This window comes from Rhinoderma darwinii, chromosome 7 (assembly GCF_050947455.1).
Source record: "Rhinoderma darwinii isolate aRhiDar2 chromosome 7, aRhiDar2.hap1, whole genome shotgun sequence".
Lineage (NCBI taxonomy): Eukaryota > Metazoa > Chordata > Amphibia > Anura > Rhinodermatidae > Rhinoderma > Rhinoderma darwinii.
This window is the reverse complement of record NC_134693.1, coordinates 138,974,552-138,989,551: the sequence shown is the minus strand read 5'-3', so window position 1 is coordinate 138,989,551 and position 15,000 is coordinate 138,974,552. Positions and strand designations below refer to the sequence as shown.

Below are 15,000 nucleotides of genomic sequence, written 5' to 3'. Positions count from 1 at the left end.
GACCCATAAATTTTATGGCCGACGGACACCTTCCCGTATATTTACGGGAAGGTGTCCGTGCCATAGAAAGGCTCCGCAAAAGATAGGACATGTCCTTTTTCTTGCTTTTTAATGACCGTGCTCCTATAGTTTATATGGGAGCACGGCCCGCAAATGCGGGTGGCTGTCAGCGGCCGTCCGTGCCCGTAATCATGGCCCGTTATTACGGGCACGATCGTGTGCAGGGGGGACTTACAGTCTAAAAAACCTCAAAATGTTCTATGAACAATGTATCATGCGATGTAATGCTTATACTCCAGTTACATCAAGAGCTGCATTCACAATTCTGCTGATTTCCTGTTACCAGAGAGCAGTGCATTGTGGGTGCTCAGATGAACATTACATAGGTAGAGCTCAGCTGTTAGGTCACATGTCCGACAACAGAGTGGAGATAAGCTGCTGTCTGTTTCCAAGGGCAACCAGGTGTTGTTTTTTTTACTGTAGCTTTGGATGTGACTGGAGTATAACATATGAAAAGCAAAGTATTTGGAAAATTACTGTTTTACCTGTCACATTGTATTACCTGGCTGACAACATGAGGCAGCACTCCATACATTCAATCTTTAGGACATGTTGGGCGTTCTCCACAATTGGTCGATTCACCTACAGTGACAAAAGCACGACAGAAAGATGGAAGCAGTCATGTGGCGGACTCTACTACGCTATAGGTGGTTACTAGATACGATGACCTATAAAGGAGGTGTCTGGTTTGGGCAACCCTCTTTCAGATTGTGACTAGTGATCTGATATTACAGAGGGAAGAGCTCAGAGGGTTGTCTAGACTGGATACTATTGTAACAAACCCGAGGCTGTAAATAGTTTTAGGTCTGTACAGGTGTTAAGCCTCTGGATGTAAATAAGAATGTTTCCATTTACTGACAGCAAGCAGAGATCTAAAAAATGGTGAGGAATTGGTGCACAAAGTATATTGAAAAGTTGGAGTAGTGTTCGTTGTGTAATGATCATGTTTATATTACACAGGACCGACCCCTCTAATTTCAAAGTCATAAAGGAAATTCCTACAATTCGGATAACCCTAAAAGACATCAATAAATGTCGCCATACCCGCATCCCAGGAATGGAGAGCGTGTTTTTCAACCTGTATTTGCCATCCTTCTGTGCGTACGTGTAAAGCAGGACGTCATTCATCTAAAGAGGGAAATAAATTATAATAAATAGCAATATATATACTTTCATATGCAAATGTTATCAAATAATTTAAAGAGACAGTGTACTGTTAAGCGGTTGTATCTACTTCTATATTGTGTGATACTGACCTGATGTTCCCGAGTCTATCATGTATGATTTGGGAGAGCTCATTTAAGCCTATTGTGAGATAATGTTGGCTACTGTATCTAAGCCCATCACGTGTGATACTGTCTACTGAGCTCCTGTACCCAAACGTATCATGTGTGATACTGTCTAGTGAACTGCTGTATCTAAGCCTATGATGTGTAATACTGTCTACTCAACCGGTGTATCTGATCCTGTCATGTGTGATACGGACTGCTGAGCTGCTATATCTAAGCTGATCATGTGTGATACCATCAAATGAGCCGGTGTATCTAATCTTATCATGTGTGATGCGGTCTGCTGAGCTGATGTATCTAAGCCTATCATGTGTAATACCATCAACTGAGCCGCTGTATCTAATCCCATCATGTGTAATACTTTCTCCTGAGCGGTGTATCCAATCCTATCATGTGTGATACTGTGCTGCTGTATCTAAGCCTATCATGTGTGATATGGTCTACTCAATCTGTGTATCTAATCCAATCATGTGTGATACGGACTGCTAAGCTGCTGTATCTAAGCCTATCATGTGTGATACTGTCTACTCAATCGGTGTATCTAATCCGATCATGTGTGATGCTGAGCTACTGTATCTAAGCCTATCATGTGTGATACCATCAACTGAGCCGGTGTATCTAATCCTATCTTGTGTGATACTTTTTGCTGAGTTGCTGTATCTAAGCCTATCATATGTGATATTTTCTGCTGAGTCACTGTATCCAATCCTATCATGTGTGATACTATATGCTGAGTTGCTGTATCTAAGCCTATCATGTGTTATACTTTCTGCTAAGTCACTGTATCCAATCATGTGTGGTACTGTACTTCTGAGATGCTGTATCTAAGCCTATCATGTGTGATTCTGTACTTCTGAGATGCTGTATCTAAGCCTATCATGTGTGATACGGTCTCAGAGAACCACACAGCACTACAGCCCCCATCATGTAATGCAACAGATTTTCATTGTAATAACATTCCATGTTCTCTGATGTATCTAAGCCGAGATGATCAGTCACGCTGGTTGCTATGACTTATTGTTTCGCCTCCTCACGAAATCTGACTCGTCATAAATAAAACTCATATTCGTATATAACTCGCCGCTCCCGTATATAATTCACCTCCATCTTCCTATGGCGCTGACTTCCCTGATCCGACATGAGAACAATGAGCACCATCTCCCTGAGCGATCACCGGTCCCGGCAATCATGGACGGCGTCATGGAAATTTTGGTTATTATAGAAACCACAAGTGAATTTTTATCCGGACGGCTCCACCCCCAACACTGGCGCCATCTGTGACCTTGATGGCGGCGCCGCCACATTATTACCAACAATATTCAGTATAAATAATGTATGCCCCTCATATGTATCTAATAAGAACATACAAATGCAGGCTCGCTGTCCGTGTCAATCATCCCGGGCAGGGCGCTGTCAGTGCCATGGGGCGAGCGGATTTACGTGCGGGCGAGTGACAGATGACGGGTCGGTGGAGGGTTTTATTCCGTTTACTTATTGCTTCATGAATTACATTCTTTGCGGACATTAATGTGATGCGCTCAGTGACATCTCCGCCCGGATGATCACATTGCCCTCCCCGGCCCGCAGAGATATACATCATATTATGGACAACTAATGATCTGTGCGCCACATAAATTGTCGCCATTTTCTTTATCCCTTCGTTGAGCCGTTTGCGTTTTACCAACATTCACATAAATAACATTAATCTGTGGGTAAAGCCTTCGTTAGGTATAAATCTAGATGATTTAACAAGGCCTCTGGTGTGGAACGGGGAGTGGTCGCTATGGTAACAGTGCTGTGTACACTGCGGCGGCCATGTTATGACCACAAAAAAATAAAGAGGCAGCCGCTTAAATGCCCTGTGGGCAGCGGGAACCAATTCTCTTTTCACACGAGGGCCGTCCAGCAAGGAGTAAATACAAAATTGGGCCCTTCCACCTCATGGGATGGGCCCTCGATTGACAGCGCCCCTCGTTATTTGTACTGCAATATAATATTCCACGTTGCAACACTACAATACTGGTGTGATTGGGAGTGGGTGGGGCCTGACACAGAAATGCTCCTCCCCCAAGGGCCGGGATGGTTTGAAATTGTCATCAATTTGGATGGTCGAACTTGTCTAGATAAAAATACTCTTAAAGGAACACTCCGACCAAAACGGATGTATTGTCTTAGGTCTAGTACAGGGCCTGAGGGGGCAGTGCATGACACAGGGGTTCACTCTTGTATCATACCCCGTCCCCCCAGGCCCTGCACTAAGCAGAACACAGTCTATCAGTTTTGGCCAGAGTGTTCCTTTAACATACCATTAGCACTTAGGACCTTAAAATTACTTGTGTAAGTAAAAGGGGCGGGACTGTGACAACCACTCATTCTTTATCACCATTATTTTACAACAGCTGCACAGGCGTACCAGGGTGAAATGTCAAGGTGACAGGGGAATTGTATATTTTGGACGGAGTTCCTCATTAGGATATAGGTGAATATTCCCATATATCATGTCACGAACAAACGCCTACTCCGCAATTGGAACAATGATGCCAGAAGGTGACAATTTATCATTTATAACACCTATGCCCCTCCTATCATCCCAGAGGACCCTCTTCACTCTGTCCGTCCCTTTCCCTTCTACTGCATATTAACTGGTTTGTCCACTTAGGACAAACACTTTATGTTAGAATGGTGGTTTCCCGACAATAAGCCCCAGTTTCCCGCTGCTTGGACACCCAGCGATCAGCTGTAATCTGAGGGAACCCGGCAGCAAGAGTTCAATCACCCTGCAGCGCCACCACAGGGGAAATTAAGTATTACACCGTTTCCATTGAAATCAATGCGCTGTCTATGTAAATGCATGAATATAATAATGAATAAGACTTTATTGCTCTGGCTAACAGATGAATGTCCTGAATATGGACCGGACCCCCCCCCCCCCCTCCTCTATTAGCTCAGAATTCACTAACAGGGTATTTAAAAGTGGGATTTGTAAAGTAGACATCAAGCTTTATTTACTGGACACCCCCTTTAAGTAATAGAACCAAGACTGCTATAAGATGGGAGGCAACGTCTATTGCTGCTCTAATGCAGTATTCTGCAACCTTTGTGTCTCCTCTTGTTGCGAAACTACAACACCCAGCATGCTGGGAGTTGTAGTTTGGTCAACCGCTGGAGAGCCTCAGGTTAGAGACCACTGGTCTTACACATATTTTGCATCGTATGTGAGACCTGATTGTGGAGCTCTACAGTAATCTGGTCTCCTAACAGGTCTGCATGAGGAACATGTCATCCGGCATTAATTGAGTCCATTACTTATGGTGTATACAGGAGGGAGTCGGATTATTTTAATGAGCGTGTCATCGGCTGCAGGGTTATGAATGACGAGATGCTTGCAATTTCCTAAGCAGCGTGTAATATTATCAGACATTTCACAAAACCGTATTATTATTAATAATAATATTGCTATAATAACATTATTTTACCAAGGCTAGTAAAAGGGGAGGGGCTGTGACAACCAACAATTGTTTTCTAGGGAAAATAATGGGTGTCATCATTAAAAATATATATTTTTTTTTAAATGAACTTAATAAGGGGGGACCCTTATTCAGACCCACCATTAATTACATAGTGTGTACTGTAGAGTACTACAAAGATGGTTTCTATCTTTGGAGGACCCCAAAATGTACATACACTTCCAAATGATTTCAATGAGAACAATGTAATGCTTGATTTCTCCTGTGGTGGCGCTGTAGGGAAATGAAACAGTTGCTGCCTGGTTATCCTGCAGATCAGATTGCAGCTGATTACTGGCGGACTGGCTTATTTTTAGAGAACCCTTCTAACAAAGAAGCGTTGTAAAAAGCCGACAACCCCACGGGTATTAAAAAAAAAAAAAAAAAAAAAAGGTGGTGACAACTTCTTGAGAAAGAGATTATCCACCTGTGAACAACATTCTGTTTTGTTAATCTAAATACTGTGCCATTTCATATTATATATGATAGGAGTCAGAGCTCTATTTTTCTGATACAAAATTCCAAATCCCCAGATTAGACATAACTACATGCTAAAATTCTGCTGCCTGCAGCCACCACTAGAGGGAGCTCACTGCATACTGATCATACATTGAGCTCAATAATAACACAGTATGCAGTAAGCTCCCCCTAGTGGTGACTGAAGACAATAGGGAAATATTTTTGGGTGAAGTTATTCTTTAATGATAATTATGATGCTAGTAGAAGGGGAGGAGCTAGAAAAACCTTTTAACGATGGTTGTCACCAAGTGTGTGCATGTTTTTCCTTTAAACTTCTTGTCATGTTATATTTATTATTCTGCTAATGCCGAGGACGGACCATAAAATAGAAAACCACAATTTTGCTTCCGCCCGTGCTACCACCTAGAAGAATATGCGATCCGATCGTCAATTCTTAAGGCGACGATTACTGCGCTTTCATCTACGATAAGATCAGAATTGAAGTTTATTTCAAAGCGAAGGCCTTAACGTGTCCTGTGCAGCGGAGCCGCCTTTGTGGAGCGGTTCTTGGAAGTGTTAGATAAGGGGCCGGGACCGGCTAGGAGTTCCTGGGGTCAGGGAAGGGTCCTTGTTTTGTATCTGAGAATTTTTAACATCCCTGTAAACAATAAGCTGGACTCAGGAAATCGGCTCCAGGAGTAGGAGCCGTGTAAATTTCCTGCCAGGAAGCGCTTACATAGGAATGCTTGGAGAAGGACTACAGAGCGCAGGACGGCCTCAACCCAGCGGTGCGATCTGCTGACACGTTAAACAGGACACATAGAGAGGAAAACAGCCGGGAGTATCTCCTCATCATCCAGAGCCGGCAAATGTCCCAACACCATGACATGCGCAGCAATGGAAATCTATGGAGGGCAACACAAAGTCGCACAAACGTCCCATTGAAATGAATGGGAGTGCGCCTGCCTGCAACTTTGATCAATTTCAATTGCAGTAATTGAACAACTCAATGCATTTCTATGGATGATTTGGATGTGTAATTATTATGCACTAAAAAGTCGCCAAGTCACCCTAGATTTACGGCTGCGTCATGTGCCGCGCCACGCCACGCCTCGACCGTGGGCTGCCATGGTGTGCGATCTTGGAACTGGACGCCATTGCATCCTCTTGTGTGTTGTATGCTGCTACCGCCTAAAAATGTAGGCTATATAATAGAAAACTGCCTAAATAGCAATTCCCTAATACACGACATTACTTTTAATCCGGCATGAACAAGACCAGATAGGTGACACTTTATCAAATGTTCCGGATTATTGGACAGCCGCTATACAAAACTTGTACGGTCTTTTTATTAACCAGAGGAATCTCATATATGGTTACCTTGTAAGTTTACAAGTTATCTGCCGGATTATCAGATTTTTTAGACTATGAAATGCCGGATTAAAGGAATTTTACTGTATATACTTATTCTAGGAATCTCTCTCTTTACAAATGGAAAGCAACAAATATTAAGGTTGTAGATGACAGGTCATTGTGAGACAGCGCCCGTCTTTGGGCCATTACTGCAGCTTCACGTCGGCCATTTTTTATTTAAAGACAACACGCCACCTAAAAATTGTAGAAGCAGTAAAACACATTTCTTATCTAAATATTACATGGCACGGAACATTGCCTGCAAGAACTCATTTGGCTCTTATTTTAATATTCAATAAATGGATCAGATGGAGGTGACCCTTAAAATGTGGATTTGGAGCAATTTTGGTGCATTTTTTAATTTTAAAATTTTGTAGAACGTCTCAAATTCCCCAAATGGCCGCCGCCATGGCTCAGACATGGATCATCTTACCAGGAACAAATGTCGAGGATGACGGTTCTTCCCGGACACCTTCATTAACGTCCCCTCCTTAACAAACTCCTGGGAGAAAAGAAACACGTCGGAGTGAGAAAAATAACGAGCAGAAGAATAAACCGTCCCCACATCACATGACCTGACGCTTCACAATCCCAATTACTGCTAAAAATAGGATCACTCAGCGCAGCGCCAAAAACACCTCGTCCGCTGCAAAGATGTCAAGATGGAGAAGACGACAAAGGTATAAAAAAATCATCAGTGTCAATATCATTATCCCGTACCCCAAGTGTCAGTGTATCATTGTCCCGTACCCCAAGTGTCAGTGTATCATTATCCTGTACCCCAAGTGTCAGTGTATCATTATCCTGTACTCCAAGTGTCAGTGTGTCATTATCCTGTACCCCAAGTGTCAGTGTATCATTGTCCCGTACCCCAAGTGTCAGTGTATCATTATCCTGTACCCCAAGTGTCAGTGTATCATTGTCCCGTACCCCAAGTGTCAGTGTATCATTATCCTGTACCCCAAGTGTCAGTGTCATTATCCTGTACCCCAAGTGTCAGTATCATTGTTCCGTACCCCAAGTGTCAGTATCATTATCCTGTACCCCAAGTGTCAGTGTATCATTATCCTGTACCCCAAGTGTCAGTGTATCATTATCCTGCACCCCAAGTGTCAGTGTATCATTATCCTGCACCCCAAGTGTCAGTGTATCATTATCCTGTACCCCAAATATCAGTGTATCATTATCCTGTACCCCGAGTGTCAGTGTGTCATTATCCTGTACCCCAAGTGTCAGTGTATCATTATCCTGTACCCCAAGTGTCAGTGTATCATTGTCCCGTACCCCAAGTGTCAGTGTATCATTATCCTGTACCCCAAGTGTCAGTGTATCATTATCCTGTACTCCAAGTGTCAGTGTGTCATTATCCTGTACCCCAAGTGTCAGTGTATCATTGTCCCGTACCCCAAGTGTCAGTGTATCATTATCCTGTACCCCAAGTGTCAGTGTATCATTGTCCCGTACCCCAAGTGTCAGTGTATCATTATCCTGTACCCCAAGTGTCAGTGTCATTATCCTGTACCCCAAGTGTCAGTATCATTGTTCCGTACCCCAAGTGTCAGTATCATTATCCTGTACCCCAAGTGTCAGTGTATCATTATCCTGTACCCCAAGTGTCAGTGTATCATTATCCTGCACCCCAAGTGTCAGTGTATCATTATCCTGCACCCCAAGTGTCAGTGTATCATTATCCTGTACCCCAAATATCAGTGTATCATTATCCTGTACCCCGAGTGTCAGTGTGTCATTATCCTGTACCCCAAGTGTCAGTGTATCATTATCCTGTACCCCAAGTGTCAGTGTGTCATTATCCTGTACCCCAAGTGTCAGTGTATCATTATCCTGTACCCCAAGTGTCAGTGTATCGTTATCCTGTACCCCAAGTGTCAGTGTATCATTATCCTGTACCCCAAGTGTCAGTGTATCATTATCCTGCACCCCAAGTGTCAGTGTATCATTATCCTGTACCCCAAGTGTCAGTGTATCATTATCCTGTACCCCAAGTGTCAGTGTATCATTATCCTGTACCCCAAGTGTCAGTGTATCATTATCCTGTACCCCAAGTGTCAGTGTATCATTGTCCCGTACCCCAAGTGTCAGTGTATCATTATCCTGTACCCCAAGTGTCAGTGTCATTATCCTGTACCCCAAGTGTCAGTATCATTGTTCCGTACCCCAAGTGTCAGTATCATTATCCTGTACCCCAAGTGTCAGTGTATCATTATCCTGTACCCCAAGTGTCAGTGTATCATTATCCTGTACTCCAAGTGTCAGTGTGTCATTATCCTGTACCCCAAGTGTCAGTGTATCATTGTCCCGTACCCCAAGTGTCAGTGTATCATTATCCTGTACCCCAAGTGTCAGTGTATCATTGTCCCGTACCCCAAGTGTCAGTGTATCATTATCCTGTACCCCAAGTGTCAGTGTCATTATCCTGTACCCCAAGTGTCAGTATCATTGTTCCGTACCCCAAGTGTCAGTATCATTATCCTGTACCCCAAGTGTCAGTGTATCATTATCCTGTACCCCAAGTGTCAGTGTATCATTATCCTGCACCCCAAGTGTCAGTGTATCATTATCCTGCACCCCAAGTGTCAGTGTATCATTATCCTGTACCCCAAATATCAGTGTATCATTATCCTGTACCCCGAGTGTCAGTGTGTCATTATCCTGTACCCCAAGTGTCAGTGTATCATTATCCTGTACCCCAAGTGTCAGTGTGTCATTATCCTGTACCCCAAGTGTCAGTGTATCATTGTCCCGTACCCCAAGTGTCAGTGTATCATTATCCTGTACCCCAAGTGTCAGTGTATCATTATCCTGTACTCCAAGTGTCAGTGTGTCATTATCCTGTACCCCAAGTGTCAGTGTATCATTGTCCCGTACCCCAAGTGTCAGTGTATCATTATCCTGTACCCCAAGTGTCAGTGTATCATTGTCCCGTACCCCAAGTGTCAGTGTATCATTATCCTGTACCCCAAGTGTCAGTGTCATTATCCTGTACCCCAAGTGTCAGTATCATTGTTCCGTACCCCAAGTGTCAGTATCATTATCCTGTACCCCAAGTGTCAGTGTATCATTATCCTGTACCCCAAGTGTCAGTGTATCATTATCCTGCACCCCAAGTGTCAGTGTATCATTATCCTGCACCCCAAGTGTCAGTGTATCATTATCCTGTACCCCAAATATCAGTGTATCATTATCCTGTACCCCGAGTGTCAGTGTGTCATTATCCTGTACCCCAAGTGTCAGTGTATCATTATCCTGTACCCCAAGTGTCAGTGTGTCATTATCCTGTACCCCAAGTGTCAGTGTATCATTATCCTGTACCCCAAGTGTCAGTGTATCGTTATCCTGTACCCCAAGTGTCAGTGTATCATTATCCTGTACCCCAAGTGTCAGTGTATCATTATCCTGCACCCCAAGTGTCAGTGTATCATTATCCTGTACCCCAAGTGTCAGTGTATCATTATCCTGTACCCCAAGTGTCAGTGTATCATTATCCTGTACCCCAAGTGTCAGTGTATCATTATCCTGTACCCCAAGTGTCAGTGTATCATTATCCTGTACTCCAAGTGTCAGTGTGTCATTATCCTGTACCCCAAGTGTCAGTGTATCATTGTCCCGTACCCCAAGTGTCAGTGTATCATTATCCTGTACCCCAAGTGTCAGTGTATCATTGTCCCGTACCCCAAGTGTCAGTGTATCATTATCCTGTACCCCAAGTGTCAGTGTCATTATCCTGTACCCCAAGTGTCAGTATCATTGTTCCGTACCCCAAGTGTCAGTATCATTATCCTGTACCCCAAGTGTCAGTGTATCATTATCCTGTACCCCAAGTGTCAGTGTATCATTATCCTGCACCCCAAGTGTCAGTGTATCATTATCCTGCACCCCAAGTGTCAGTGTATCATTATCCTGTACCCCAAATATCAGTGTATCATTATCCTGTACCCCGAGTGTCAGTGTGTCATTATCCTGTACCCCAAGTGTCAGTGTATCATTATCCTGTACCCCAAGTGTCAGTGTGTCATTATCCTGTACCCCAAGTGTCAGTGTATCATTATCCTGTACCCCAAGTGTCAGTGTATCGTTATCCTGTACCCCAAGTGTCAGTGTATCATTATCCTGTACCCCAAGTGTCAGTGTATCATTATCCTGCACCCCAAGTGTCAGTGTATCATTATCCTGTACCCCAAGTGTCAGTGTATCATTATCCTGTACCCCAAGTGTCAGTGTATCATTATCCTGTACCCCAAGTGTCAGTGTATCATTATCCTGCACCCCAAGTGTCAGTGTATCATTATCCTGTACCCCAAGTGTCAGTGTATCATTATCCTGTACCCCAAGTGTCAGTGTATCGTTATCCTGTACGTAAAGTGTCAGTGTGTCATTTTTTTGTACCCCAAATGTCAGTGTCATTATCCTGTACCCTAAGTGTCAGGGTGTCATTGCCCTGAACCCCAAGTGTCAGTGTATCATTATCCAGTACCCCAATTGTCAGTGTCATTATCCTGTACCCCAAGTGCCAGTGTCATTATCTTGTACCCCAAGTGCCAGTGTATCTTTATTCTGTACCCCAAGTGTCAGTGTATCATTATCCTGTACCCAAAGTGTCAGTGTATCATTATCCTGCACCCCAAGTGTCAGTGTATCATTATCCTGCACCCCAAGTGTCAGTGTATCATTATCCTGTACCCCAAGTGTCAGTGTATCATTATCCTGTACCCAAAGTGTCAGTGTATCATTATCCTGTACCCAAAGTGTCAGTGTATCATTATCCTGTACCCCAAGTGTCAGTGTATCATTATTCTGTACCCCAAGTGTCAGTGTATCATTATCCTGCACCCCAAGTGTCAGTGTCATTATCCTGCACCCCAAGTGTCAGTGTATCATTATCCTGTACCCCGAGTGTCAGTGTGTTATTATCCTGTACCCCAAGTGTCAGTGTATCATTATCCTGTACCCCAAGTGCCAGTGTCATTATCCTGTACCCCAAGTGTCAGTGTCATTATCCTGCACCCCAAGTGTCAGTGTATCATTATCCTGCACCCCAAGTGTCAGTGTATCATTATCCTGTACCCCAAGTGTCATTGTTCTGTATCCCAAGTGTCAGTGTCCTGTACCCCAAGTGTCCCCAGAGATGTTCAGAGGAAGGTATCATTTCCTAAATATCTGAATTGTTGCGGTCCATTATTTAACATCACTGGGGAGAATAAAATCATTTTGGTAGAGTTCTCCTTTAACTACTAATATATTCCCTTGAAAAAACCTTTCCTGAGCGGAGACAACCACTCTGATTTCTTTGTGACTGATGACCATTTTGAGGATGATGAGGATGATGAGGATTGTATAGTGATAAGTTACTTACTCTCCCGGGCTGGAGGAGACTGCGCTGTCCCCGGACGCTGTACTCGATCTGTACCAATTTCTGCAGATTCTCCTTCAACAAACACAATAGAGCAGACGATCATTGACTCATTTACAATGAAGCGGGAAAACGTTGCATCGACAAATGTTATTTTAATTGCTTTGCTTTGTGATGTGAAGAATAAATCACGGCCGGAGCTGGTAATAAACCGGAGCTGACCGCAGAATCCGCCGTGCCCATCTCCAGCTTCAGTCTTATCCGATTAATACGAGCGTTCACACCGCGCTGGTAACTCAGCAGGTGGCGGAGCAGGAAGACGCTGGTGTGAATCGCAGGGTGTGAGCGCCGCTGAAAACACTCGCAGAATTTTAAAAAATAAACACCCGTCATTGTGTCCGGTAATGTTTACTCCGCAGCTTCACCCCCAACCTCAGTCGTCACTTGCTGCGAATGTGTCGAGATAATGGAACATATCATCAAATAGAGTGGTGGGGGTCTACAAAGGAAAATGTGGCAGAACTCTGGTCCAAATTGCGCATGCGTACATGCCTTGCGCCAAATTTATTATGTGTTTTTAACACTTTTTACTCTTCACTAGACAGTTTTGAAAAGTTTTTCAAAAAGGGGGCGTGGCTTAGAAGTGTCATAAAATGCGCCACATTTATTAATTGGTGTGCATCATTCTTTTGGCGCACGATAATAGTGTAGAGTATGCAAGCCATGAGGTATCTACTATGACTAGCAAAATGCACCAAATTGATCATACAGCATGCGCCATTCTGATAAATTTGGCGCAATTTCTGAATGCCTGGTCGGGTTTTATCTCGTCTAGCTTTAGGACAGTATTAATAGATGTCCCCCAGTGTGTATAATAACATATAATAATATCCAGTATATACAATTCCTGCACAATCACCTGGCACAATATGATTTCAGAGGAAGGTTCCTGCACACCTGGTGGCCACTGCTAGTACTGCAAGTATTGAGCAATATTCTTGCGAATCCAGGCACCTGCAAATGTTCCTTGTCATAAAATTGGCGCTAGTGCATATGTTTCTGAGATAGGGATATTAGATTGGGGCACTGGACTGATGTGAACAGGGAAAATCTCTGTACAGTGATATGGAATATGTTGGCGCTATATAAGTAATAAATTAAATACAACCCGTTTTTCATCTTGGACTGTCCTGACGTATTAGTTTAATCAATATCTGCTGGAAAAATTTAGCTGGTATAGCGGGGGATCATTAAAGTAAAATTCCACCTTAAAATGCACCAACCATTTAAAAAAATATTCTAATAAACCAGCAGCTGAAAAGATTTGGAGAATTTTCTTAATATACTTGATAAGACTGTGATGCTCCATTTTTTTTTAGTTCATGGCACCATTCCTCTGCTCCTTCATACATACATACACACTTGTAAAAATCTCTGCTGCCATTTGCCACCACTAGGTGGCGATCTATACACAACTGAATAAATCTTCTATTGATCTGAATCGGACTCACATACAGGTCGCCCCCTAGTGGCAGTAACAGGTAGCTGAGACTTTTTACAAGTCTGTGCCTGGAGGAACATAAGAACGGTGCTCTGTACTAAAGGGACTGAATACCAAGTATATAGGGAAAAGGCGACTAATCATTTATGCCGCTGGATTGTAATGGTCGGGGCACTTAAAGTGGCTTCAAGGTGGAGTTTTCATTCAATACCCTCTACCCTAGAGCCCAATTGCAAATTGATTGACAACTAGATCAGTAAGAGAAAAGATTGGCCCTTGTAGGAAGTTGTATTTATGATATGGGAGAATTCTAGGTGGCCGGATTGGTCCCCAAAAAGTGCACAATACTTGCAGTACCACCAGTGACCACTAGGTGTGCAGGAACCTTCTATTCAAATCATATTGTTATTGTGCCATGTGCATTACCTCGAGCAGGAATCATATATACTGTATATAATAAGACTAAGGTGTGATAAGTACTAGACCAGAAAGTAAACACTGATTAATCTTTTCCGAATAGAACTCGAGCAGCAATATTCTGCTATTATGTCACTCTCCTGGATTTATGAATAAGTGATATTGCCGTATATAGAAGATGAAGCCAATTCAGAGTAACAGACGTATTTTTTAGTATCTCGTAAGAAAAGCATTACATTCACCCCGACCGATGGACTTATTGATCTCGGCTTGTATCGATCCAGCAATGAGAAAATGTCCAGAAGGAGAAGAAAACTCTCCGTGCTCCCGCGGGGGCCGACATCTTAGTGGTCATGAAATTTCTCAATGTTGACAAGTCATCTCTAGAGGAAACACTTATAGGATTTTCTGACTGAAGACTATTTAAAGATTAAAAAAAGAAAACCTATCATAATAAAAGCAGGAAAACTGATGGCCCGGACGATACTAGAGACTCTTAAGTAATATGGGGGGGGGGGGGGGTAATCAAAGTCACAAACATGCGGACACTTGGAGGAACCAATTAGAAATGACTTCCAAGGGGGCCAATTAAAGGGGTTGTACACTCTGTCTATATGTAGATGAGAGAGGGGGTACCATGTTTGGGACCCCCCCCCTCTATTAGCCAGGCAGAGAAAACCGCTACAAAGACCGGTTCCCACTTTACTGCACCCAACACATCCACATATTGAATGACCACCTATTGAAAGGGTTTTCTGGCACTGTAATATTGATGGCCTATTTATAGGATAGACCATCAATATCTGATCCCTGGGGGTCCCACTCCCGCCACCCATATGATCTGCTGAATAAAGAGGCTGTGGCGCCCCAGTGATCTCTGTGTCCCATTTATTGTTTGCCTAGGCATAGCGCCGTACATACAGTTGTGGCTGGGTCTGGTACTGCATTTATTTGAATGAAACTGAGCTGCAGTACCAAGCACGGCCA

The 15,000-nt window shown here is 43.4% G+C and overlaps 1 protein-coding gene across 2 annotated transcripts in view; it reads right to left on the bottom strand.

The window, feature by feature from the left end:
• Positions 1-15,000, bottom strand: part of FGD5 (FYVE, RhoGEF and PH domain containing 5) — a 112,601-nt gene that overhangs the window by 17,597 nt on the left and 80,004 nt on the right. For both annotated transcript variants that reach the window (XM_075831832.1, XM_075831833.1), the window contains exons 11-14: positions 12,099-12,170; positions 7,161-7,229; positions 1,105-1,188; positions 563-642 (exon numbers count right to left, since the gene is read on the bottom strand). In XM_075831832.1, the coding sequence (XP_075687947.1) occupies positions 563-642; positions 1,105-1,188; positions 7,161-7,229; positions 12,099-12,170 (305 nt within the window). The remainder of the gene's footprint in view (positions 1-562; positions 643-1,104; positions 1,189-7,160; positions 7,230-12,098; positions 12,171-15,000) is intronic.